This window comes from Neomonachus schauinslandi, chromosome 1, assembly GCF_002201575.2.
Source record: "Neomonachus schauinslandi chromosome 1, ASM220157v2, whole genome shotgun sequence".
Lineage (NCBI taxonomy): Eukaryota > Metazoa > Chordata > Mammalia > Carnivora > Phocidae > Neomonachus > Neomonachus schauinslandi.
This window is the reverse complement of record NC_058403.1, coordinates 180,180,849-180,207,024: the sequence shown is the minus strand read 5'-3', so window position 1 is coordinate 180,207,024 and position 26,176 is coordinate 180,180,849. Positions and strand designations below refer to the sequence as shown.

At 40.6% G+C, this 26,176-nt stretch overlaps 1 protein-coding gene across 1 annotated transcript in view; it reads right to left on the bottom strand.

Moving 5' to 3' along the window:
• The window catches only part of SUCLG2 (succinate-CoA ligase GDP-forming subunit beta), a 263,732-nt gene that overhangs the window by 124,025 nt on the left and 113,531 nt on the right, over positions 1–26,176 (bottom strand). Inside the window, exons 3-4 of the mRNA XM_021695237.1 lie at positions 4,798–4,897; positions 3,710–3,800 (exon numbers count right to left, since the gene is read on the bottom strand). Of these exons, the coding sequence (XP_021550912.1) occupies positions 3,710–3,800; positions 4,798–4,897 (191 nt within the window). The remainder of the gene's footprint in view (positions 1–3,709; positions 3,801–4,797; positions 4,898–26,176) is intronic.

Below are 26,176 nucleotides of genomic sequence, written 5' to 3'. Positions count from 1 at the left end.
CCTAGGTGGCTCAGTTGGTTAAGCGACTGCCTTCGGCTCAGGTCATGATCCTGGAGTCCCTGGATCGAGTCCCGCATCGGGCTCCCTGCTCGGCAGGGAGTCTGCTTCTCCCTCTGATCCTCCACCCTCTCAGGCTCTATCTCATTCTCTCTCTCAAATAAATAAATAAAATCTTTAAAAAAAAAAAAGCTATGAAGTAATGAATACAGAACTTCTTTTCAAACACATCACCAGTTAAAAATAAAATATCTTATAAGAGGCTTCATATTGATTCTTTTATCATAAATGGTAACTCATGACTATGTAAGAAATATTTCTTGGCACATGGTGTTAGGATTTTCATAGAAGCATGCTGTTTTCTAGTTCACTTTCTAATAAGAGCTAGTCTAGAGAAGGAGATTTAACAATTTCCAGTAGTTATTCTGAGAAGCAACACAACATTATAACTTCTTAGGATGTCATTCAAGAGTCCTATTCTTAATCTTCTAAAATGTTGACAGATGTGCTCTGCATTCCATCAAATCTCTATTTGTAAAGACCAGCTGCTGTCTCCAAAGGCTCCTGCTTCGTAGAAATAATATACCACCCTCTAAGAAAACACTCCCAGGAAAATGATGATTGTCAATGGATAACTCAAGATATTTTATTTCAAGATCAGTTTTTTGACATTACCATGCCCTCCATATGGCCCAGGAAATCAGAATATTTTAGGCATTGTTAGAGTCTAAATGGATTGCATGCACACTCACCCTACAAGGACTTCAGTTGATATATTTCAAAAATATGACTTCATCTGTGACTGACACAAACGGTATCATCAACACAACTTTCTGTGGAGTCCTCCAGGATGGGAAGCTTTTGGGAACTACTGGACCACTGAACTGGGTGGGTTGGTTTATTTTTTTGTTGTTGTTTTTTTTTTTAAATATTTTATTTATTTATTTGAGAGAGAGAGAATGAGAGACAGAGAGCACGAGAGGGAAGAGGGTCAGAGGGAGAAGCAGACCCCCCGCCGAGCAGGGAGCCCGATGCGGGACTCGATCCCAGGACTCCAGGATCATGACCTGAGCCGAAGGCAGTCGCTTAACTAACTGAGCCACCCAGGCGCCCGGTTTGTTTTTGTTTTTAATATCATGCTATTGAAACTGTGATCTGTGGACGAGTACCAGCATACAAACTATTTGTAACAGGACCATGATTAGGAAACATTAAAAGTATACTTGGGGGCGCCTGGGTGGCTCAGTCATTAAGCATCTGCCTTCAGCTCAGGTCATGATCTCAGGGTCCTGGGATTGAGTCCCGAATCAGGTTCCCTGCTCCACAGGAAGCCTGCTTCTCCCTCTCCCACTCACCCTGCTTGTGTTCCCTTTCTCACTGTCTCTTTCTCTCTCTGTCAAATAAATAAAATCTTTAAAAGTATACTGGGTTCCTCAACTTCTCTCGTTGTAGAGTAATAACCTTCACTGGTACTGAATCATGAAGAACATGATGAGTAGCACAATCTCACCTCCCTATTATTATTATCCTAGGGAACATTGGAAGTGTCTTGGCACAGACTTAGAAAAAAAAAATCCAATGTGTACAATGTACATAGGTGTTTAAACAACTTCTCAAATAATCTTATAAAGTTTCTATAACGGGGATGGGGGGGAACTTCTGACTGCTATCCAAGATTTCATAAGTAAAAAAAAAAAAAAAAAAGCATGTTCCTTAAAGTCTCATACAATGTTATTGTTATAGGAATGTGGTGACATACATAGGGCGCCTGGGTGGCTCAGTCAGTTAAGTTGTCTGCTTTCGGCTCAGGTCAGGATCCCAGGGTCCTGGGATTGAGCCCTGCACTGGGCTCCCTGCTCAGCAGGGAGCCTGCTTCTCCCTCTGCCTGCCGCTGCCCCTGCTTGTGCTTGCTCTCTCTCTGACAAGTAAATAAATAAAATCTTAAAAAAAAAAAGGAATGTGGTAACAAATTTTACACAGAGAAACGACAGAAACAATATATGGCATTATTTCGGGGGGGGGGTGAGAAGCCAAGGAATTTTTACTTTCAAATTTTTATATTTCTGTAGGATTGGAATTTTTTACACGTGTGAATCACTTTTACAATCAAAAGAAAAAAAACCAACACATTACTTAAAAGTAAATCATTCTAGTCATTTCCTGGCAATGACTCAATGTACAAGCATGCACTTATCTCCAGCCTTTCAGAAACCTATCTACAAAATAATTTTATGCATTACCATACAGCGCAAATCTGCTTTAGATACTTTTATATGCTTTTAAAAAGCATCACAAACTCTAATCTAAAAACTCACATAGCCATATAAAACAACGAATTCCTACAAACAAAAATACTAATCATGTCCTCTGTGGACCAATTTTGAGAAACTTAACACAGGAAAAGGCTCATAACCAGATTTAAAAGGCAAATAAAAGTACTGTGTTGGGACAAACAAAAGTCAAAACAAAACACTTTTGAGTTTTTAGTAGTTCTTACATCTGAGAAGAGGTGGGAAAGGGAAATCAGCATAACCAGTTTCGTCGGTGTGCTATCTTGACATTTAGAAAAGCTCTGTGTTCTCAGAATGAAGGAGCTAATGACCACCAGTAATTCCATCTCCTTCTTCCAGACCAAGAGAGGCCCAAGAGAGCCCCTGTCCTGTACACTAAGAACCAACTGGCAATTTTTTTTTTTTTGGTCATGTCAAAAATTTTCCACACAACTCACTCTGAAAAATTAAAAACAGAATATACTGCATCAGGTTCCCCCACACATGGCATACTGGTGGAGACCATCATCTGTGATGCTGTGTCAACCAAGCAGATAGCTGCTTCCCAAAAGGCTGGGCCCCCATTCACTGTTATGACGGGGTCCTCTAACCATCTGTGCTTGCCAGGGCTGGGGTGTAGGACCTCGTCATCACACAGGGGCCAATGTTCAGAAGGGTCCCCATCTTGGTCTTTTGGTGTAATGTTTTGCTGGAGCTGACTTGAAATTTGAACAAAGTCCCCTGAATTTGTTTTTGTACTGGGTCCTGCAAATCAGGTAGCCAGCTGTGGCGACCTCTGCGCAGGAGGAGGGCATATAAGGTGGACAGACTGACAGGAGCAGGGTTAGGTTCTGGCCTTGGCTCCACCACCCACGATTTTATGACTGAGGCAGGCCACTTTACTTGTGTCTTTCTGTTCTGTGTGTGTGCATGACGTGCACCCCAGAGAACTTGGGAACCCTAAGAGACCACTCATACACAAAACGTGCAGTGATAAGTGGCTTTAAATGGTATTAACCTCCAAGTAAGGTATAGGGACACTTAGAAAAACAATCATGGTGGGTAATTCTGATTCACAGGATGAGGGTGGCGTTGTGGAGGAGCAGAGAATGTCCCACACAGAGGAATAAGAGCTGTTATACGAAGCCCTTTCCAGCTTCAAACAGCATGTGCCTGTGTTCTGAAAGGGAAACCCGTTGATTCGATCACTCACCCACACCTACTTTTACTAAATGCTAATGATAATAAACACTTGTACTATTACAGAACACTTCTGATTTCTCCGCAAAGTCACACCACAACCTAAACAGATCATATGAGGTTTAAAAAACAAAATGGCGTATCACCAAAGTGTATTGCTTCATCAGATTGTCAAAACTAAAATAGGATTTTCTCTTCTTTCTAACACATACACAGAAAATGACCCGAAGCATTTGTATTACCTTGTTAACTTTCACACCTTCTTTTGGAGTTTGTTTTGTGGCTAGATTATACCCAATCATCTGTTTAGCCAACTGTCCCACGACTTGAGGGCTGAGAGAGAGAGAGAGAGAAGGACAAAAAAAAAAATCAATGTCTATGCTGAAAATTATTTTAAAGCAGACTGCATGCTACATCCTCATGTCCGCACTGCACAAGTCCAGCTCCACCCTCAGCGAGTCCACAGAGTTTTTTGCTCATGTTACTAGGTGCCTAGCCCTGTACCAGAGGCTCACTGAGAACAAAATACATATGAGGGAGGGAGGGAGGGAGGGAGGGAGGAGGAAGGAAGGAGGAGAAGGGAAGGGAAGGGAAGGGGAGGGGAGGGGAGGGGAGGCGGGAGGCGAGAGTTAGGCAAGGGGAGGTGAAGAGAAGAAGGGAGGGGAAGGGAGGGGGAAAGGGGAAGGGAAGAGAGGGGAGGGAAAGGAAGGGAGATTCTTGCTTCCCTCTGCTATTCTCTCTCCCCAGAATAAGTTACCATCATAGTAGAAAGACACTGCTGAAATGCCTAACAGATTTAGATATGAGCTGAATAACAAAGACCTGACTTGGGCAATGTGAGAAGTATTGTCCACTGAGGGGCACAAGGGAGAGGGTAAGATTCAAAGTACATAATGAAAAGGTATGTGACAGAAGAGAAGAGGAAAACGGGCAGTGCTGGGCCCTGATACCCGAAGGCTCATACTATCAGACAGGAGGGACAACTGAAGCCATTGGTACTGGGAGCCACTGCAGGTTCTGAAATAGGGAAGTGACAATATGGAGGCAGCATTTAATTTATGTTATCATTTTCAACATTTATGATGAATCACTGATTGTCTAGGACAGAAGGAGGGTCAGTTTTTCACCAATTAGTGAAGAAAAAATCCTCTTATGAGATAAAGAACACTGGGGCACTGTAGAGCTCTCTACCTATAATTCATTTCCTTTATTTGCTACCTCCTGCTTCCACCCCATTCCGATCATCTTTCTCAGTGCTTCCTGCAATCATGAGCAAGATCTTCCATAACTGCTTAGCCCAAAGACACAGAATTAAGATCTCCAGACTTACTCTTTTGTTAAATGTACACCTCCCTTCAAACCGCTACTGAAGACACCTTTTCCTCTTCCTCCAGCTAAGATCTGGGCTTTTAAAACAAATTCTTTTGCATCTGAAAAAGAAAATTCAGAACTGGTAGTGGATTTTAATTTTTTTTTTTTTTTTTTTTTAGCAACAAGCAATGTGGAAAAGCATATACCTCCCAAAAGCAGTAAAAGCTCTCTTAAACTAATTTTGAAAATAAAGGCATAAAGAACTTCAAAAAAAATCAGTGCATCTGAATACAAAGCCTTTATCAAGGACATTAAAATATTTCCTACCAGTTTAACCTAATACTCAACCATCCCAAGAGAAAGCAAGGCATGTGTTCCCTTGTTCTTTTGAGTGTCAGAAGATGCTAAATAAATCCAGGCCGGAGGTATTAATTTTACTGTGTAATGACACTCCCATGTGGCAGAGGCACCAACCTGCCAGTCAGAAGAGCTAACTACTAGCTGAGATGTCAAAGGGAAGGCTGGAGTACATGGGGGAGATGCAAAAGGAGTGGTTAATAACTGTATTCTTGGAAACCAACAGATTTCTGAGTGGATGTTCTAGATATTGGTGGGACTGGATAAGGGAGGAGGAAGTGGATTAAAATTGAAAGCAAGCAATATTTCTGAAATGTTGGCAGGGTAACAGAACATCCTAGGGGAAAGTGGTGGTGGAATTTTCATTTCTCAACACACTCAAGGAACGGGGGAAGTGTCTGCTTTTGACCTTTGAGACCTGACTCATAAACTCAAGTATCTTCGTGGGCCTAGCTCAAAAGCTACATGTGTGAAGCAGCCCAGTGACAGAAATGAGGTCTTCAGCAAACAGGAGCGCTGCCCCTGCCCCCAACCACCAAAAGAAAAATAAGAGAAAAAACGTGCAGCCTTCAAACAGGTTTCATAAACCAAATAGTACATTTCTTCTGGCCTCCTTTCTTGGTCGTTCATCTTTGTCTAAATTCAAAAAACTAAGTCAATCTTCTATGAGGCTCTAAGAGTTTTCTGGTTTAACACCAGGTTCAGAATCTGCAGACCAGGTTTCAATCAGGCCTCCATCCCTTACCCCGCTGTTGACACCTGGCTGGTTACTTAATGTCTCTGAGACTCAATTTACTCAATTGTGAAAAAATGATGGGATTTTGAGAATTAAATCATACATACATGTGAATACTTTATCCCAAGAGCCCGAAAACTCCTAAGATTAATGAAAGACTACTGCCACAATCAATTAATTCATTTTATTACTTTTCTATATTGTAAAGAATCAAAAGGATTATTGCCACTTGGGCAGATATGGGTAAATAATAATATTAATAATAACAAGTTTGCTGGTGTCTGCCACCATTCCTGTATGGTGAGGGCTCCATAAGTGTTGGCTATTTCAGCTATCTCTATCACTGTTCTTGTTACTCAAGGCAAGCATGCAAAGGTTCCAAGAGAAAGAGCCACCGAGGGTTTTATCATGAAGGCAACAGGGAGCTACAGAAAGATGCAACATTATGACAGCATTGGGTAAGACAGTCACTCCAGCTGATATAGTCAGATTATTAGGGTTCACTGTCTTTACTGGTTGGTCTTCTTTTCTCCTATTTGCTTACACTCAGGAAACTAGGGTTCACCTTCTCTCAGAAGCAAACAGAGCTCCTTCTTTGCTGCCCTTGATACCCTTCAACTCTTGCTGCTGCCATATATATGAACCATCATAACATCAGTCAAACCCATGTCTTATGATAAACTGGCTCAAGTCTAACTGGGTAAAGAACAAGCTATGATGACAACTCATTATTAGAAACACATGAGGAAAGAAACCAAGTAGAACAAATTTATTTCGTAGTTAGGCCATTGCATGTAAGGACATGTGGAGTTAAGAGCAAGGACTGTGGAGTTAAACAGACATAGAATCTCCAACCTCTGCCCATCACTTTCTTCGTAGACAAGAAGAGAATGAGGCTCAGAAAGGTAAAAGTAAAAGCCTGTCTGTAACATGGTTATAATGAAGTAATCTACAGTGTCAGGATGATGTGAGGAATAAATGAAAAACAGTAGGTAAAGTGCTTATCTCAATGCCTGGCACATTTAAAAGAAGTCAAAACATGATAGCTATCATCACTAATTATTTTCAGCAATTAACCAAAAAAATGGCATATAGGAAGACATTTCTTATTTCTCTTTTGAAGACATCAAGTAGAAAAAATATTTTGCCGTCTACTCAAATTTTTAATTGTGATCACTTCAAATTCTTTAAAAAGGATAACCAGCATTCCATTGCCATTATCAATTTTCATAAGCTTGTCATCCAGAAGAAAGAGATGTGTTTCTCAACGAGCTTTCCAGCAGCAAAACTTGAAAGCAAGACAGAATACCTAATTGGGCATTGTTAATTGGCATTACACAGGCTTAATTGAATCAGCCTCAGGCATGAACTATCAAGACAGAGAAACAGTTGTAGCCTCAATGAAGTGTTGTCGATTACATGTGTCACCATTTGACCACGCATCAAAGGACACCATGCCACCAAACTGGTAGACTGAACAGCCACTTGGGGACTGTGCACCCATACTGGGACAAGTGGCAAAGACAAAGGAAAAGACTGTATCCAATCTAGGTACATCTCCTGCAACTTACACCCCAGGCCAAAAATAAGTCCACTAAAATCATCTCTTCTTGTTAGATCTCAAGTCCTAAATCAGTGTAGTATGTCAATAGCCCAAAGAAAAGCAAGTTTTTCTCATCTTGCCTGAAACTCACATGAAGTAATTTAATTCAATTATTTACTCAAAGGGCTGAAAATTAAGTGGCCAAATCCTACTGAACAGTATCTAGTCTTTTCATTCAGTATTAATCAAGTTGATTCCACACAATGTCCCTGTTTCCATTTTAAAGATCTGATTTCTCCAAATACACAAATTTCTGGGTGATTTTTTTTCACATTACCTCCCTATTTCCAAACAAAATTACAAAAGAATATCCCAGACACAAAATCCAATTTTTGTCTAACATAAGATGATTTAACCATACTTTAGGATAACAAGCTAAAAAAAGAGATAGAGGGGAGAAAAAAACACCTACTCTAATAGATTTTGTATAGAAATACACTGCACTTACATACTGATAACCATATTACTGGACTCCAAGTTAATAAAACCTAGGTATGTATAACTCTAAATTCCTTGCCCTTAACTACTACTCTTATATGCAGCAGCCTTAATGTGCAGTGCATTTACTTTATTTTGTTCCTTTTCTGGTGAGTTTCTGATAATGAACAGTGCTCACGACTAGGATTCCACTCAGTTAGATGGGAACCAGTTATACTGTAATTTATATATATTTTAGGAGAAGAAGTATTGTAAGCAACATATTTGATAAGTTTATCAGTACATAAGATTCTCAACTCCCATATCACTTATTAGAATAATATTTATAACCATTTAGGAAGCCTAAAAAAACCCACGCTGTGGTCTTCTTGTTTGACTCTATTAGCCATATTAAAATAATGCTTTCTCAAATGTTCTCCTCTCATTCCTTACCACAAGTGTCATTCTAATTACAATAACACAGTTTTATACCAAATTTTATAGTTCCCCAATAGTCCCAGGCTGGATAATAAACATTCTTGGAAGCATTATTAAATCTAAAAGGAAAAAAAAATAAATTCATTAAGGAAAGCATAACCTAAAGAGAATAAATAAGAAATGTTTTAATCAGACAAGTTTTGTAAAACTAGTTCACGGCATCCTGAAAATATATTTATGCAAAATAATGTTTACATGAAACAGTTCAGAACCATAATGCAAAAGGACCTAGCAAATGTCTGAAAATGTTTATCAGGTGTATCGTTAAGAATGTTATTTGTAACTATCTTTTTAAAACAGTTTAGTGAATTCAATATTGCTCTCTTCAAAAATATAATAGTTTCCTAAATGCAAATGCTGTGCTGTAGAGATGGAGGCTACAAAGGTGATCATCTATTTTGAGTCAATAACACTGGAGTTGTTGGGGAACTATGGATTCCACGGTTCACCGCCAGAGCAAACTGGAATATCCAGTTTTCAGCACAATTGCATGGCATAATTTCCAGCATGGTGATCACCTTTCAGGAGGTTTGATGGGATTTTTTTTTAATTATGTTATGTTAATCACCATACATTACATCATTAGTTTTTGATGTAGTGTTCCATGATTCATTGTTTGCATATAACACCCAGTGCTCCATGCAGAACGTGCCCTCCTTAATACTCCTGATGGGATTCTTAATTGAGAAAGTGACAATGTATTTCAGATTGACCTATTACTGGAAGGCAAGGGGGGGGGTGAGGCAAGAAGGGGGGGGTGAGGCAAGAAGAGTTGAAGATATTACAAAAAGAGGAATTATAGGGTGATAAGTTAGAGGCCTAAGTGCTAATTTCCCAAAGAAAATGAGTTAACATCTGTGATTTCATGATGATCCAAGAACCCAAACTTAAAATTGGAGAATTACCTATCTTTGATTATTGTAATATCTCCTGTAGATGGAGTCCTATTTCCTCTTGTTGTAACGAGGTCACTGGGAATTAGATAATATTACAATGACTCTTTCCATATGCTCAGTGGCATCCCTGAGACTAGAACAATTATTTTAACTTTCAACATGTCTGACGTAGGCTCGCCCAACATTGGAACAGAGAATTTCAAACACACAAGACATCAGAATAAACTATTTCACCATTGGTCACATCCTTTGATTGAATTAGGATTAGAGATACTTGGCTTCCCACCAGACTGCTACCTATCAAAGATTTAAATCGCACGTATCTGAAACAGTCATTTTTAAAATAAAAGATGGAACTAGGACCATCTCTACTAGAACAAGGGTTTTGTGATACAAATAGGAAGTTGCTCAGGGAGACATTATTTTAGTGTTTTTGTTGTTGTTGTTGTTTTTTGTTTTTGTTTTTGTTTTTTTTTTTGAGAAAGAGAGAGAAAGCAGGGTGGGGGGAGTGGCAGAGGAAGAGGGAGGAAAGAGAGTGATCTTTAACAGGCTCCGCGCCCATCATGGGACCCCATGCGGAGCTCGATCTCACAACCCTGAGATCCTGACCTGAGTTGAAGCCAAGAGTCAGATGCTTAACCAACTGAGCCACCCAGGCGCCCCAGGGAGACATTATTTTACATTAAGAAATCCTTCACTGATAAAGCTTTTATGTAAGTTTTTTTTTAGATTTTATTTATTTATTTGACAGAGAGAGACACAGCAAGAGAGGGAACACAAGCAGGGGCAGAGGGAGAGGGAGAAGCAGGCCTCCTGCAGAGCAGGGAGCCCAATGCGGGTCTCGATCCCAGGACAATGGGATCATGACCTGAGCCAAAGGCAGATGCTTAATGGACTGAGCCACCCAGGCTCCCTGCTTTTATATAAGTTTTAAATCTTAAAGTTCCTATTGAATATAGTAGTCAATTAATTCTATATTATCTAAAGTAATTCCTTCATCTGGAGAGTGTAGGGGCACAATAATGCCACTTGGAACAGTTTACTGATTATAAAGTTAAGTAATAATATCATCATAAGACAACACACTTTTTGCTTTCAAGGGAATAATTTTAATTTTAGTTCCTATAAAAATTCCTAAAGTTTGATAAATCATTTTTTTCATATTGCCATACTTAAAAAAATATTGTATATGCATTACCAAATTATAGCTCTCATTAAAATCTGTAATGATAAACTAGCCAACTTATCTGATTATGTCACTGATGTTATTGCTTTCATAACCATTAATACAGATTTCATTGGTGATAAAATATTTAAAGCTAGACTAAAATTACCTCAGAAAGGCTCAATTCACTTGTAATATCTTACTTTTTCTATGGGTTTAAGACTAATAAAACAATCTTACATTTTGTCTATTAAAAGATATATTTCTTTTTTTAAGATTTTTAAAATTTATTTTAGAGGGGGTGCCTGGGTGGTTCAGTCGGTTAAGCATCTGCCTTCAGCTCAGGTCATGATCTCGGGGTCCTGGGATTAAACCCTGCATCGGGCTCTCTGCTCAGTGGGGAGTCTGCTTCTCCCTCTCCCTCTGTGCAGTCTCTCTCTCTGTCTCAAATAAATAAATAAAAATCTTTAAAAAAATAAAATGAGTCTCTTGTAGACATCATATCAATGGGTCTTGTTTTTTTATCCAATCTGATAACCTGTGTCTTTTGATTGGAGCATTTAGCCCATTTACATTCAGAATAACTATTGAAAGATATGAATTTAGTGCCATTGTATTAACCTGTAAAGTCACTGTTTCTATATATTGTCTCTGTTCCTTTCTGGTCTATGTCACTTTTGGGCTCTGTCTTCACTTAAAGGATCTCCTTTAATATTTCTTGCAGGTATGGTTTAGTGATCACAAATTCTTTTAGTTTCTGGTTGTCCTGGAAGCTCTTTAACTCTCCTATTCTGAATGACAGCTTGCTGGATAAAGTATTCTTGGCTGCATATTTTTCTCATTTAGCACCCTGAATATACCATGCCAGTTCCTTCTGGCCTGCCAGGTCTCAGTGGATAGGTCTGATACCAGCCTTATGTTTCTACATCTGTAGGTTAAAGACCTCTTGTCCTGAGCAGCTTTCAGGATTTTCTCGTTGTCTTTGAAATTTGCAAGCCTATTATATGTCTAGCTGTTGACCTATTTTTATTGATTTTGAGTGGGGGTTTTCTATGTCTCCTAGACTTGAATGCCTATTTCCTTCCCAAGATTAGGGGAGTTCTCAGCTATAATTGGCCCAAATATACCTTCTGCACCTCTCTTTCCTCTTCCTCTGGGACCCCAATTTTTCTTTTCCCGCTTTATGGTATCACTTATCTCTCAAATTCTCCCCTGTGATCCAGTAGTTGTTTATCTCTGTTTCTTAGTTTATTTATTCTCCATCATTTTGTCTTCTATATCACTGATTCTCTCTTCTGCCTCATTTATCCTAGCAGTTAGAGCCTCCATATTTTTTTTATTCTTATGTTAATCCCCATACATTACATCATTAGTTTTAGATGAAGTGTTCCATGATTCATTGTTTGTGCATAACACCCAGTGCTCCATGCAGAATGTGCCCTCCTCAATACCCACCACCAGGCTAACCCATCCTCCCACCCCCCTCCCCTCTAGAACCCTGTTTGTTTTTCAGAGTCCATCGTCTCTCATGGTTCGTCTACCCCTCCGATCTCCCCCGCTCCATTCTTCCCCTCCCGCTACCTTCCTCTTCTTCTTTTTTTTTTTTCTTAACATATATTGCATTATTTGTTTCAGAGGTACAGATCTGAGATTCAACAGTCTTGCACTATTCACAGCGCTTACCAGAGCACATACCCTCCCCAGTGTCTATCACACAGTCACCCCATCCTTCCCACCCCACCCCCCACTCCAGCAATCCTCAGTTTGTTTCCCGAGATTAAGAATTCCTCATATCAGTGAGATCATATGATACATGTCTTTCTCTGTCTGACTTATTTCACTCAACATAATACCCTCCAGTTCCATCCACGTCGTTGCAAATGGCAAGATCTCATTCCTTTTGATGGCTGCATAATATTCCATTGTATATATATACCACATCTTCTTTATCCATTCATCTGTTGATGGACATCTTGGCTCTTTCCACAGTTTGGCTATTGTGGACATTGCTGCTATAAACATCGGGGTGCACGTACCCCTTTGGATCCCTACTTTTGTATCTTTGGGGTAAATACCCAGTAGTGCAATTGCTGGATCATAGGGTAGCTCTATTTTCAACTTTTTGAGGAACCTCCATACTGTTTTCCAGAGTGGCTGCACCAGCTTGCATTCCCACCAACAGTGTAGGAGGGTTCCCCTTTCTCCGCATCCCCGCCAACATCTGTCATTTCCTGACTTGTTAATTTTAGCCATTCTGACTGGTGTGAGGTGGTATCTCATTGAGGTTTTGATTTGGATTGCCCAGATGCCAAGCCTCCATTTTTATTGCATCTCATTAATAGCCTTTTTGATTTCGACCTGATTAGATTTTAGTTCTTTTGTTTCTTCAGAAAGGGATTCTCTAGTGTCTTCATGCTTTTTTCAAGCTCAGCTAGTATCTTTATAATCGTTATTCTCAATTCAAGTCCCGACATGTTATTTATATTCGTACTGATTAGGTCCCTGGCAGTGAGGTCTGCCTCTTGTTCTCTTTTTTGGGGTGAGTTTGTCCGTCTTGTCATTCTGTCCAGAGAAGAATAAATGAACAAGAGAACAAAACACAAAAATAGCAACAATGACCCCAGAAAAATTTATACTAAACAAATCAGAAGAGATCAGAAACTGGAAAAAAGAAAAAGAAAAAGAAAAAAAAGAGAATGTAATCAAACAAGTGAACAGAACAGAGCAATACAGTAGACCCTGGGTGTATTTTGGTCTGTTTGTTAGAAGAAACTAGATCCCAAAATTGTAAAGAAAGAAAAACTTATATATATACAAAAATAAAATCAAATACAATGAAAGGAAGCCAAAAAAGAAAAAAAATATACATATATACAAAATGTAAATGTAAAAATGAAAATTAAGAAAGACTTTAAAAAGAGTTTTTAAAAGAAGAAATTAGCTGAAAGGAAAAAACATTTTTAATTGTTTATGAATTCTATATACTATTTTCCCCCAGCACTGGACTTTTGCAGTTCTGTGTAATTAGTAAACTCAGTCTCAGCAGGATGTTCCTGCTGGTCTTCTGGGGGAGGGGCCTGTTGCACTGATTCTCAAGTCTTTGCCCAGGCAGAATTGCAGCCCCCTTGCTCGAGGCTGGGTTCAGTGTAAGTGGCTCTGGAGCCCGTGGGGGGGATGAAAATGGTGGTGACCCCATCTCCAGCCCCCGAGCTGAAAGCTTGCACCCCCCACTCTTCAGTGTGGCCTCAGGGAAAAGCAGTCAATCACTCTCTCTCCCTGGTTTCCATCTGTACTCTGTGCTCACCCAGCCTGTGACTGAGCGGTTTTATCTCAGGGGCACAACCCTGCTTCGAGTCTCTAAACTTTATAGACTCCTGCTGTGTGCACCCGTGCAGCTCCTCCCAGGGCAGGGAGGGGGGTCTCACTGCGGTCCTGCTGCCTACTGGGCTCCTGCTCAGAAAGTGTTCATCTGACCATCGGCCGCACCCATATTTAAAGATGTTTCTTTCTCTTTCACAGAAATATTACTAGGATTCTGAGATCTCCCACGTTCTTGATTGGAAATCTTGTCTTTTCCCTACTTTGTCTTGGTATGTCAATTCCTCTATGTGGCCCTCCATTTGGTGAGAGGTACCATGTGCTACTTTCTGGACTCTGCATCGGCTACCATTCTGCCACTGATGGTCACAGTACCACCAGTTTCCTCTAGGCCTCTCCCTTGCCACAATCAAGAAAGATCTTTCAGCTTCCCACGAGTGCTCAAGGAGAGTAGCTGAGCCCAATGAAACAGCTTTTCCCTTTGCAGGGCAGTCTCTATTCCAGATGCACACACTCTCCAGGGGACAATGGCACAGTCAGGCACTGCCACACCCTAACCCTGAGACCTCTATGCCCTCAAAGCTGTGGGGTCACCTCCTTTCCTTACTCACAGAGATCATCTCACAGAGCCCCTCTACTCTCTAAGCAGCTCTGCTCCTTGGAGAGCCTTTCTCCAGACAGGCCCATGTGTCTGATTTCCCAATCTTGGGCAGTGCACTCAAAATCCTTCTCACAGGCCTCTGAGCCCAGTGCAAATCAAGAAATAGTACTGAGTACTTGTTCTGTGCTACTGAAAAAGTCACCACAGTTCAAATGTCACCACCTAGAATGTTCTCAATTAGGAGGTCCACCTACCCAGTGCTCACAGAAAACCTACTGGTAGAACAGTCCCACTTCTGTGAAAATCAACTAGAGAAATAAGGATTTTTTACTACAATGTGATTATAATAGTGAAACACTTGAAAATAGCCAAAATATCCATCAGCATGTGGACATTTGGGGTTGGAAAAATAAATTTTTTATAGCCATATAAGGAAATAATACAATACTGTATGTCCATTAACAATGATTAAATAAATCTTTATGTGTGAACATGGGAATACGTCCCATATACTATATGCTCCAAATAGACCTTAATGATCAATATTTCAAAAAACAAATACATTTGTGACTAGTTATATAGTCATAATGAAATCTAAATGACCACTAAACTATTAACTGAGGTTATCTTAAGGGGCTAAGGAATGGTATTATGGGTGGAGCATTACATCCTGTCAGTAGTGATTTACATTTTTTTCCCAATTATCACATGTCCTAAAAACAAATAAAAAATAAGAGTTTAAAATGTGAGACAAACACAGGAAGTTATCCATAGTAGTATGTCTTGATTATTTCAATGTTCCCTGCTGTATCAGTCTTTATAACTTTATCATATGGGTCAGGGATGCCTATATTTGCAGAAGCCCCCAGAAGACATCTTCAGGAAACATGGTTCCACGTCTGACAACATGACCTCCTCAAGTGTCATGTAAGAAAACTGAGCATGGCAGGAAATGTGCTACCCTTTTCAAACATCTACTGAGCACCTACTCTGTGGGAATTCAAAGATTAAAAAAAGTCAGGGTCCCTGCCTTTCAGAAACTTAAAACCTCTCAAAGAAAAGAGATACGAACAAATAATTACTGAAAAATATTAAGACTGTAATAAATGTTAAAACACAGTGCAGCAAGAAGGGGACTTGAGTGCCAAGTCAAGCTAGGCAGGGGAGAGCAGAAGAGCCATAAAGAAGGAGGGTTGACTGACATCACAAGGAAGAGATGGGTTTTCCAGTTAGACAGGGCTGGGAAGTGAAGACATGAAGGGGTCACCAACTGAGAAAGGCTACTTTGCTTTTGCATCTGTATTTGCTTGGCTTCTTAGTTATCTATTTAAATTAGAAATCATGAGAGAACCATCTCAAATAAACCAGTAAAGCATGCCAAGATTCAGCACTGCAAATCATTCACGTTTGTTATTTCAGATCTTCAGAAAACCTCCCATATTAAAGTTTATTTCCCTCTATTCAAGAACAGAAAATAAAGAGAAAAACACATGTACAGTCTTTGTTAAATTTAGTTATTTTTCCCTAAGTGCTTTTAAGATCTTCCATAATTTTATCACGGTGGTCTTAAAAAAAAAAACCCGAAGCAGGTAAGCTAACTCTCAAACAGGGCTCCCATGAAAGCTCCCAAGGGGTCAGTGAGATTCAAACCGTGCCACCGTTTAACACCAGCAATAACAAAGGATATGGCCAACCCTCCCAACCTGCAAATAAACACAGCTTCCAGACTTAAAATGTGCTACAATTCCAAACACCGGAGACACAGTATTCCAAACAATGGCTTGGTGGTGTTGCCATAAAAAAGGAACCCAGAAGGTTTTTATCTTCCATGTTAAAGTGGTAAAGTGGTGTACGCCACACTGGAGTTCAACAGATGCCAGGAATGAACTACGCCAAGAGAGATGGAAGATCTCAGAACCGCTTGCCCATGATGCACACATCTCCAGAGGTCCAGCATCATTTGTTATGTCACTTTCAAATTACATTGAGTTTTAAATTGCAGTGTCTTGCTCTTTTACTGCCTGTCCTAACCCATTCCTTGTGTCTGAAATCTAAGTCTATTGCTCGAATGTTAAACACAAAGAAGACTTGAGATTGCATCCTGGAGGGTGAAACTGTGCAATTTCCATGAACTGGGAAGAGTTTATATTTGGCTGACTTTCAAGGGTTGTGAAGGCTGGATAAATACTTACATTTTCATTTTCTCTCTATGACAGCTTTCTTTGGTTTCCTTCCTTTCTTCTTTCCTCCTTCCTTCCTTGCTTCCTTCCTTCTTTCTTCCTTCCCTTCCTCCCTTCCTTCCTCCTTCCTCTTATCCTTCTACTCTTTGTAAATACATCCAAGATACTCAAGTGCATGTTCAACTATATCTGAGATCACTGTCTTCATTTTCAACAGGTCCATTCAACAGCCACAGAGATCACCACTGACTTCAAATTCTACTTCCTATCACCTCCTCCTTAGAACTACTCTCAAATAAGGACTTCTGTGCTTATATCCCTGAAAATTGGAGTGCTTGATATATCAACCTGTACTATACCTAACCTCACAAACCACAAAACCTGGAGCTATGTTCTTGTGACTGTCTTCACAACAATTTTTCTGATTATCTCTGAAGCATTCGAGCTCGAATAGTCTTTTTTGCTAGGACTTTCAGCATTTAAAAAGAAATGCCTCGTTTGAGCAAGAATTCATACTAGAAGGAGCCAGGCCAAGTGTTACAAATAGGAAATTAAGGAAATCATAAGCTGCTATGCATTTTACTTCCTGGGGAAAAATAATAATTATTTTTTTGAGTTGACTTTGGAATTGCAACACCCACGACAACACAGAAAAATACCCAAGAGCTAGCATCCACATCTGGTAAAACTCAAAGAAAATTCTGGCAGCTTTTAAGTAGTTCTCCAATGGTATTGGTGTGGCAGAGGAATTGAGTCCTATTTCACACTTGGCCAACCAAGCAGTCCAATATGAGGATGCCCTTTGAAATACCAATCGTTTACTCTGAAGATTCATTCACATTTCATTATTGCAGCTGGAAAGCTAGCATCTAAGTCTACTCTTCCTACCTACTGATAGCTCATTCTCCTTTCAAAATATAGCCAAAATTTGTTCTATATCCCACACTTACACTCAACACCATAGTTTTTTACTGTTTTCCACCTTAGTTTCCAGCAGCATGATATCCAACATCCAGAAGTAAACAGCACACCCACAGAATTACCTGAAATATTCTCCTTCCACCCCCCCACTGCTGGTGTCCTTAGACCCAGCTGCAGCCTTTCCCAGGTTCCTGAACTCTTTCTCTTGGCCTCCCAGCACAAGGTTGGAACAGGCTGTCATAATGCATAAACATGATTCAATTGTGGGGAGGGAGGGAGAGCCTACTACATTAGAAGAATTTCCCAGGACACAGATCCATAAAGCAAAAACAGGATAAGCCCCAAATAGGGGACAGCCTAGCCTTACACAAAGGGAGTAACTTTTACAATGAGAAAAATCAACATCAACTCAGGAATGCTACAAAGTCTAACGAAGCAGATGCCACTTCTCTGGAGGGCCTTCTAGTTCAAAGGAGATGCCGGGCCAAGGAGGATCAACAGTGCCAGGGAGGGGTTCTGTCAAATTTAATGAAGCCACTCTCAGTTTTGCTAATCACACTCCTCACACCTTCTCTTGTGTGGAGGTTTCCACTGAAGAGCACACACAGCACGATGCAGAATGAGATCACCTCATTCCCCTGAAAATGACCAAATGAGAGTGCCAAGCTCATAGTGGGCCCCCAGCATATGGTCAATGATTTATACTCATCACTTCCGTTGCTCTGTGAAATCGTAATCACTGTGTTTGTGAGGAGTTCACTCTGGAATGAGATTTGTATTAAGTGTATTCATTATGTATATTTAACAAATAACCCAGCTGAAGTTGAGTTATATGGAGTCACACAGCTAGCAAGAAGCAGAGTCAGAATTTTTAAGCCGGGGCGCCTGGGTGGCTCAGTTGGTTAAGCGACTGCCTTCGGCTCAGGTCATGATCCTGGAGTCCCGGGATCGAGTCCCACGTCGGGCTCTCTGCTCAGCAGGGAGTCTGCCTCTCTCTCTGACCCTCCCCCCTCTCATGCTCTCTATCTCATTCTCTCTCTCAAATAAATAAATAAAATTAAAAAAAAAAAAAAAAAAAAGAATTTTTAAGCCGGAAAGGTAATTCCAGAGACTGTGCCTTAACCCATTCACATGGAGTCTTGTAACTCGGTTTGTCTCCCAACATTTTATTACGACGATTTCCAATCACACAAAGAAGTTTAACACCAACAAGTAAACACCCACATCCTCACCACTTGGATTCGACAACTGTTCACATCTCACTGCATTTGCTTTCTCACTATCTCCATTGTCAGAGTTCACCTTATTTTTCTCCTGCATTTCAAAGTGGCAGACTTCAGTACTGTTACCCTTAAACTCTTCAGCACACATATCAGTAACTCAAGTTTGATATTTGTTTATAGTTCCTTCTTGGGGAGAGAGAAAATTTACATGCATGAAATGTCCAAATCTGAAGTATACCATTCAGTAAGTTTTGACAAATGCATGTATCTGTATGACTCAAACTTCAATCAAGAAATACGTGACTATTTCTGAGAACATATTACTAGAGTGTCTTTGGCATAAAAATCTAAATAGACGAGTGCTCTGACAATGGAGATCCTAAGTCTCTTGCTGAAACTAAACACAGCAAAATATTGAATTCATACACCTCAGCACAAAGACCAATGCCTGGCCTATCGCAGGCACCCAACAGATCTGTGACTTGTCAAATTCCACTAGTGTGGGGGAAAAAGGAATCACCTCCCCCTACCACCATCTCCAAATCAGAACCTGGCCCAAAACATTCCTAAGTCATAGTCAATGATATGCAAAGTCCTGATTTCAAAGGGGATTTTTTTTTAAATGATGAGCATATGTAACTTTTTGAAAACAACTGATTAAGTTATTACATGAATTTTTATAGCAGCGATGCTTTGTAAGCTCCAAGGAAACTATTCATAAGCTGTTTTCCCTGCACCATGCCTGTGTTGGGATCTTGGTGTGGCTATTCCATTTTGAAAAGGGAAATGAATTCTCCTGGGGATACTTGCACCCTCCTGAAAAGCAAGGATGATGCCTGGAGACTTGGTCTGTGCTTAAGCAACAGAATGATGAAAATGATGATCTCTAACCCAAAGCTTTTCTGTACTACCACTTGCCTGAAGCTTAACATCATGGGACTCCAGATTTTTGATAAACCTGTGGGGTTTTTGAAAGAAAACCACTAGCAAGTATTTAGAGGATAAAGCCAAAACATATCTGTCACAAACTACAGTATATTACCCTTTTGCAAACTTTAGAAAATGCAGATATAAATGGCTGAGACTCTAAAATGATATAAGGCCCACATCAACAGTGGTTACCTATATATGGGGTAAAGGTTCAAATGATTTTTACTTCTTTCTTTATACCTGCACTTCTTACAATGATTGCTTATGCCACTTAATAATCAGAGAAAAACTAGTATCAGATTTAAATAAAATATATGTTTATTTAACCTGGTAAGAACCATAACAGTACTACTGCCAGGTCGGGCCAGGGTAGGGGAGGAAGCTTGCTCTAATCCAAAATATGTAACATTAAATATATGTTCATGTGGGCTGCCTGGGTGGCTCAGTTGGCTAAGCGTCTGCCTTCAGCTCGGGTCATGATCCCAGGGTTCTGGGATCGAGTCCGACGTTGGGCTCCCTGTTCGGCGGGGAGTCTGTTTCTCCCTCTGCCCTTCCTCACAGTCTCTTTCTCTCTCATGCTCTCTCTCAAATAAATAAAATCTTTTAAAAAAATAAAAAATATAAATAAATATATGCTCATGTGTACACTCATAATATCTATACTGAGGATAAATGAGGAATGAAATATACCAAAGTATTAACTCTGATTATAGAAGGGGGAGGATTATGCTAACTTTTTCTTTTTGACTACAAATCTGCTACAGGGAACATGTATTATTTCCACAGGGAGGAGAAAATAACAGTTATTTTGAAAATGCACTTGCCATGCACTAGACTGTACCTACGCATGAGATGTACACAGAACACTGCCATTCAGCGGTCCTGGCCTTGCCACCACTTCACCACATGGGAGGAGTGACTCAGGATGGAGGGTGGGGCCAAACACTGCCACTTCTCACTCTGCAGCTCATGCTCTGCTCAAAGCCAGCCTCAGCGTTCCTTGGGCCTGGGAGGTCACATTTATCTCTGCCTGCCAGAATTAGCTGCATCTGGTTCAGGAAAGTCAGGAAGATTCATCCCTCTGAGACTCAAGACAAGTCACTGTGGTTCAAGTTTCCAAAGGGTGACAAAAGGGGGACGGTGCCCTCTGGAGGTGCCCTTCAGCACCTACATCCAAAGAGGTACATGCAGAATTGTTAAATCATCTCCTTCCGTGTACATAAATGTACCATCCCTCTTAAGTCCGCCTAAAGAAGACAACACATCAGAGATGATTACAGTGCAGTGAATAAGTTCATGAGCCGTGGGTCAGAGAGCAAAGAACTCAGGCTTTGCCCCTTACTAGCCAGCTGAGTGACCTTGACCAGAGAAGATAGCCTCAATTTTCTCATCTATGAGATAAAGCTGATAAAAGTAGCACTTGCCTCACAGAGTTGCTGTATGAGTATTAAATGAAGAAAAACAACTGTCTGTAAGTTATGGAAAGTACTTAACACAATGCCTGGCTTAAACTTACTCATAGTATCCTTACTTATACTGTCTTATAATTACACTGACCTCTTAAATATCAAGTTCATAGCACGCGATGATCATAATGATGAATATGCTAACCACTGGGCAAAATAATTTTCATAATTAATCTACTATAATGAATCTACTCTTTATTGATTCTTAAAAGAGTTAAGAACACATTAAGATACCTACGTCTTGTATTTGTTCCAATCATTCAGACACGATAGTAAAACGTGCTCATGGTTGATAAGAACAGACGAGATTCTATCAATTAAAACGGGTTAGATGCCTTCAACAGCAGCCCAAACTCAAGAGACATTTAGCACCACCCTGCCCCCTCCCAGATGCATGACTGCTTTTGTAAGTAAAATGACTATCTCTGGATTCCAGATAGCATTTGCCTGCCACAAACACGCAATATATTTTTATTTATTTTATTTATTTATTTTTAAAGATTTTATTTATTTATTTGACAGAGAAAGAGAGAGCACAAGTAGGTGGAGTGGCAGGCAGAGGGAGAGGGAGAAGCAGGCTCTCTGCTGAGCAGGGAGCCAGACGTGAAGCTCGATCCCAGGACCCCAGGATCATGACCTGAGTCGAAGGCAGCCACTTAACCGACTGAGCCACCCAGGTGCCCCAAACACGCACCATATTTTTATTTATGTTTGCATAGTTTGTTTAGTTCCTAGGTCTCCATGTTTCCTTACTTTCTGCCTGTCTCCCCTTTGATATATCCATGGCTGTGTCCTGGCACGAATGGCCCTGGCTACCCACCATGTTTCCTGGCAGAGAAGGTGTCACTCGACTCCATCTGGAGCTGCTCAACTTCAGGCCTCACTGGCAGGCTGAGGTTTTTACCAGCACATGCCTCCCTCCCCCAACACAGATGCTGGGCCTGCTCCAGCCCCATGGCAGCCTGCAGTGGAGGGAAAACGAGCTGGGAAGAAAGCTAGACGCTAAGCGTGGTCAGTGCTGTGTACGTCAGCAGTGGGCTATGTGGCTATCTGCCCTCTAGTGCCCTAACAGCTGTTAAGACTGTTACTATGGTGGTTGGGGTTGCTATTATGTGTTTTAAAGACACCACATATTCAGCATTGACTTTGTCCCCAGAACTGTTCAAAGGACTTTACACACCGCATCTCACTGAATCTTTCCATTAGCCCTCTGCAGGAGATACTATTCCTAGAGATTAGGATACTGACACTCGAAGTCAGTCCCTCGTCTCAGATGACACAATGTAAATTCCAGAGCACAGGATCCAGCCAAAGCTGAAGCTCTACCCATACGACCTGAGCACGACAGTCCATCACCCTCAGCCATTCAAGTTTGGGTGAGTCGAAGAGTTGCAGAGTAGAGAGAGGTGACAGTGGTCAGAGAGAAGGCAAACTATCCACTTGCAAGTTGGACCAGAATTCCCAATGATCGCTTCTAGGGGTACTGGCTGCCACTTAAAATGGAAAAAGGATAATGGCCCAATAGCAGCATTAACAACAAAAACCTCCTGTTGTAAGCTATGACAGGTTATGCCATCTGGTAGCTCACAGGATTAGCTTTAAGGACAATTCCTTTTACTGTCTACACAACCAAATGTTTCTGTGACTTAATATACCTGATCACCTTGTAATAAAACAAAGTCTCCTCCATTAGTGTATTCCCTCAATACTTTTGCTATGCACGTTAAAAAAAAAGACAGCAAGCCAAACTGATGGACTGCAAAAGTCAGGGAGGAATTCTTTGAAGTCAAAGGCAAAACTGGCCCTGCCTTCTCTGGGGCACGGTTATTGCAGACAGGAGCATCTACAACACAGGAACGCAGGAGTGTCCGGAGTCCACTGAATGGCATTGGGGTTCCTGCATCTAAATTCAGGTTTAACTATTTTACTTAGCTGTGGAAAAAATTAAAAGTCAACCTCTCTAAACCTCCATTTTTTCACCTGCAAAGTGAAGAGGGTAATAGGAAATACCTCACAGGTTACTGGAAGAATCCAAGGATGTGACCTACATAGAGACTTGGCACAATGTCTAGCAACATAGCAGATGACTCATGAATGTGAACTACTACGGGCTTTATGCCTTACATCCTTTGATTTGGCCCCAAACAGTTCCTCAACAATCCATTAGCCTTCACATCTTCCTCTAACAAATGCCACTGGTGTTTGAACTCCTGCTAAGGGACAAACGATGTCCTGGGAACTTGATGTCTACATCTCTAATCCTTCCAATGAGTCCATAATTTAGAAATTATTGTCTCCAGTTTATAGTTGAAAACACTGAAGTTCAAAAGGCAACAAGTGACTTGTTGAGATGTGTGACACCCAGCCAATGCTTTTTCTATTACACCTTCCAGCCCGACCAAGAGAGGGATGTGAATGTTATCTTGCTGCCCAGGGCAGCAGCTCATCTGCTGACGGTGTCACCAGAAATCGGTTCTGGCGACCAGCCTGGCATTCAGGCTCTGCCAGCACTGCAATCATGTCCACTGCAGACCCTCGGTTATGGACACCGCAGCACAAGAACATTCACTGTGTCAATGCATTTGGGAGAGGTCAGGGGTGCTTTGTTGCAAAGAAGACCCCACTTACGGTTTTAAATTAAATACTTAGTTCAGTAAAGTGACAAATTTTTAAAAATCCATTTTTTTCCACAAGCCTTCGAGTTCAACTTGAAATTCATATCATTCTACTTAGAAGTTTAAAATTTTAACATTCATTTGCAAGGAGGGGCATTTGATTAAGGTCCAAACAACTCAAGTTGAACACACTAAAATAAGATACAGTAAACTATGAAAGCATTACAACACTGTTTATAATCTTTGTCAAAAACCTTAACTTTCCACATGAAACATACAACGGTCATGTCAATCACATAGTTAAATACATAAAGTGGAATCAATGTCTACTCTGTTCCTTTAACATGTCAAATTCCCTTAAACATTACAAACATGTCACCTGAAAAATGTATGCAGATAATTACGAATTGATTGGGATTCACCAAATGGGTTTTAGGAATTTCATCCTTTGTTTATTAATTCCAGAACCTTCACAGTCCCTCAACATATCACTTCTACTTCATGGTCAAACTGGCTACTGTCAGCCACAGCCAAATCACAAGTCTATAACTAGCTGCGAGGAAAACTGGGAAAAGCAGTCTTTCCTCCCTGCAACCATGTACTTAGGAGTGGCCCAGCACCCGAGAACAAAGGGCACGCAGGGGATGAAGGGGAAGGCTCACGAAGGTACTCGCAGCATGCCTGAGGGAGCCCAATATATGGTTACTGAGGGAAGTAGAGGGGTACCTCACAGATGCACATCAGTGTCCTGTCTGACAGCACCCCAAAACTGAAGATGTTAGGGTGTGTGTGGTAGGCAGACAGCATAACTGAGAAATTGGTCACACTGACAGGTTATCGTACACTGATTGAGGAAATAAGTATATAATAAAAGTGTGTATATATAAGAGGATAATGAGGCTCAGGTTTCTCAACAGAGGAGAAAGTATTTCCAAACACGGAGAAGTGTGAGACCAGAAAGGACTCTTGAGACTCGGATACTCAGAAGTATCGATATAAACACAATGGCTTTTGTAACATATGCAAAGAAATGGTTATTGATGTATTTGTGTATAAGTAAATGTGTACACGCAGAGTAGAATGCATGCACACTTTATATATTTATATGTATATCTGTATGTATGTGTACATGTATATACGTATGTGTGTGTGTCTACACACCCAACTGTCTCCTGAGATGGCCTAAAAATAATAACACCTCCATAATAATGAGCACAACCACATGCCCAGATCTTAGTTTATAAATACCATTTCTACTAGAAAGAACCATGGATTCTTACAGAAATGGCTGGAACAAGAGAAGTACAAGTTGAAACAAGGACATCTTGGGACAGAAGGTAAGAAAATGCTCACAGAAATGATGAAGCGTGTCAAAAAGATTTAGGAATGGATGACAATGCACCGAATAAAAAGAATTCATAGGTTTTTGCTGATGGACATATATACACACATACATACAGACCAGAGGAAAAGCTCTTCCTTCAGCAGAATGCCAACTCAACTTATAAATGCAGAACAAGTGATAGATATGAGAATTACCAATTGGCAACCATCAGAGAGGTACCTGATTCAGGCAACCTCCATGAAGGTCAAAACTGATGGGCAGAATTTAGATGAGGAACATGATATTGGTGTAATCTCAGAACACCTCCCCATAAAATTCTAATCAATTACTAGGGGGAAATGTCAACTCTAAGGTGGAGAAACCTAGCAAACACCAACCTGACCAGTGGTGGGGTGGGTCATGCACTTCCTAATGTGATCAACTGTAAACAGCTGACTACCATTGTTAGGGCATTTTGACAAAGAATGCAGGACCTGAATCTGGTCATGAGGAGACACTGGACAGACTCAGGCTCAAAGACAATCTACAGAAGGAAAGGCCTGGATGCTTTCAAGAAAGGACTTGAAAGACAGGGAAAGACGAAGGAAATGTTCTGGAGTAGAGGAAATTGGATAGATATGACAACTGTATGCAGTATGTATCCCTGACTTGGATCCTGCTTCAGGACAGAAAAACAGACACTTGTTTGGACAGCTGGTGAAATCTGAATGGGCTTTGTTGACTAGATTGTAAAAGTATATTAATTGTTTCCTGACTTAGGGGGTTGAATCGTGATGATGTGGGAGAGTTTCTTTGTTTTTTGGGAAATACACACCACAATGTTGAGGGTGATGAGGCACCAGGTCTGTAGGCCTGCTCTCAAATGTTAACAGTTGGAGAATCTGGGTAAAAGTGATCTGGGAGTTGTCTGCATGGTAACTGAAATTCTCCGTAATTTGAAATTATTTCAAAATAACATATTAAATTAAAAAAACTCAGGGTTCTATTGTTCAGGAAGAAGGGGAGCCCTGATAATTGAAAGACAGAGCTCTTGGTCTCTGCTGGTCAGGCCACAAATCATACTCCTGTATCTGCCTGTGCTTCTTGGCTTTGTTCAACTCTACAGCCATAACCCTTCTTTCTCACTG